The sequence below is a fragment of the Phaethon lepturus genome, unplaced genomic scaffold (assembly GCF_000687285.1).
Source record: "Phaethon lepturus isolate BGI_N335 unplaced genomic scaffold, ASM68728v1 scaffold50659, whole genome shotgun sequence".
Classification (NCBI taxonomy): Eukaryota; Metazoa; Chordata; class Aves; order Phaethontiformes; family Phaethontidae; genus Phaethon; species Phaethon lepturus.
In genome coordinates this window covers 334-2,498 of record NW_010563752.1, presented here as the reverse complement: position 1 = coordinate 2,498, position 2,165 = coordinate 334, and the positions used below count along the sequence as shown (strand labels likewise).

General features: G+C 65.0%; 1 protein-coding gene across 1 annotated transcript in view; it reads left to right on the top strand.

Annotated features, from left to right (window-relative positions):
- Positions 1–50: 50 nt before the first annotated feature.
- CNTNAP1 (contactin associated protein 1) overlaps positions 51–2,165 on the top strand; it is a gene marked incomplete at both ends in the record, with an annotated part of 2,439 nt that continues 324 nt past the window's right edge. The window contains 8 exons of the mRNA XM_010294645.1: positions 51–178; positions 310–477; positions 555–773; positions 851–1,090; positions 1,195–1,431; positions 1,606–1,733; positions 1,859–1,952; positions 2,073–2,154. Coding sequence (XP_010292947.1) covers positions 51–178; positions 310–477; positions 555–773; positions 851–1,090; positions 1,195–1,431; positions 1,606–1,733; positions 1,859–1,952; positions 2,073–2,154 — 1,296 coding nt within the window. The remainder of the gene's footprint in view (positions 179–309; positions 478–554; positions 774–850; positions 1,091–1,194; positions 1,432–1,605; positions 1,734–1,858; positions 1,953–2,072; positions 2,155–2,165) is intronic.

The window sequence follows — 2,165 nt, the reverse complement described above, 5'->3', positions numbered from 1 at the left end:
CGAAGGGGCAGAAGCCCCTCACGGCCCCTCTGATCACGCGCCACTTGCAGGAGGACAGACAAGGGTCTGCTGACCTTTGTGGACCACCTGCCCGTCACCCAGGTTGTGGTTGGAGACACCAACCGCTCCGGCTCTGAAGCCCAGTTCCTGCTGGGCCCCCTGCGGTGCTACGGAGACCGTGAGTAATGGGACCCATGGAGGGTCCCCTGCCTGCAGAGGGCCCATGCCTAGGGGAGTCCCATGCCTGTGGGGTCCCATGCCCGCGGAGGGTCCGTGCCCATCTCTCACTGCCTCTCCTGCTCCCCCCAGGCAACACCTGGAACACTGTCTCCTTCAACAGGGGCGCAGCCCTGCTCTTCCCCACCTTCCAGGCCAACCACAGCCTCGACATCTCCTTCTACTTCAAGACCACTGCCACATCTGGTGTCTTCCTAGAGAACCCTGGCTCCCGAAACTACATCCGTGTCGAGCTCAACAGTATGGGCAGGTGGGGGGGTGTGGGGGTATGGGAGGCGTCAGGGCCGAGGGCTCCTCCCGACACTGTGTCCTTGCAGCCACCAGGGATGTTGTGTTTGCCTATGACACTGGGAATGGGGACGAGAACCTGACGGTGCGGTCGGTGGTGCCCTGGAATGACGATGAGTGGCACCAGGTGAAGGCTGAGCTCAATGTCAAGCTGGCGCGGCTGCGGGTGGACAAGCTGCCTTGGGTGGTGCGGCCGGCCCCGCCGCAGAGTTTCGTCCGCCTGGACTTCGACAGGCCCCTCTATGTCGGTGAGAGCCCCCGGCCGCATCCCTGTGTCCCCAGGTCCCTGCATGCTGCAGGGCACTGAGTCTTGGCCCCGCTACAGGTGCAGCAGAGCACAAGATGCGCCCGTTCCTGGGGTGCCTGCGAGCGCTGCGGATGAACGGGGTGACGCTCAACCTGGAGGGCAAGGCCAACGAGACGGAGGGTGTGCGGGTCAACTGCACCGGCCACTGCCAGGACCCACCAGTGCCCTGCCAGAACAGTGGGCTCTGTGTTGAGCGCTACAGCCACTACAGCTGCAACTGCAGCATCTCTGCCTTTGACGGGCCCTTCTGCAACCACGGTGAGCGGCTGCAACCTTGCGCCTCCCCGGGGCCGGGATGGGGGAGAGGAGCCGGCGCTCCCGTCACCCTGTGACATCCCGTCGCATCCCGTCACCTCCTGCAGACATCGGTGGGTACTTTGAGGAGGGCACCTGGGTGCGGTACAACATCCTGCCGATGTCGCTGTACGCTGCCCGTGAGTTCGCCAGCATCGTCAGCAGCCCCTGGCAGCCCCTGCCTGGCTACAACCTCACCAGCGAGGAGGTCAGCTTCAGCTTCAGCACCACCTCGGCACCCGCTGTGCTGCTCTACGTCAGCTCCTTCGTTAAGGACTACATGGCCGTGCTCATCAAGGATGATGGTGCGGGCAGGGTTACCCACCCTAGGGCTCACCCAGAGCCTGTGGGGACCTCCCCCAGGTGCTGGGGCCACATGGGACCCTCATCCACCCTGATGCCAATCACCAGCCCTACAGAGGGGGTGGGCTTGCCTACCGAGAGCCCAGGCATCGCTGACGGCCCCACTCTGCCCACAGGGAGCCTGCAGCTGCGCTACCAGCTGGGTACCAGCCCCTACGTCTTCGCCCTCACCACCAAGCCGGTGACAGATGGGAGGCCCCACCGTGTCAACATCACCCGCATGCACCGCACGCTGTACACCCAGGTATGGGGCCGGGGCATCCTCCCCGCCAGGGCCTGGGGGGCTGCAGGGCTGGGAGGGGGCACAGCCAGGCTAGCAGGAGGCGGAGGAGGCTCAGCGGGTGCTGACACCTTGCGCCTGCCTCCCAGGTGGACTATCTCCCTGTCATGGAGCAGCAGTTCTCCCTGTTTGTGGACAGCAAGCTGGACTCGCCCAAAAACCTGTACCTGGGGCGTGTGATGGGTGAGCTGGGTCCTGCCCTCGGCCGCCCCCTTCCCTGCCGGGATCTCCAGGGTCTCCTCCCTCTGCCCAGCACAGTCCTTGCCCTCCGCGGGGGATGAGCCTTCTCCTGTGCTCCCACAGAGACCGGCGTGATCGACCCCGAGATCCAGCGCTACAACACGCCCGGCTTCTCAGGCTGCCTCTCGGGGGTAAAGTTTAACAGCCTTGTCCCCC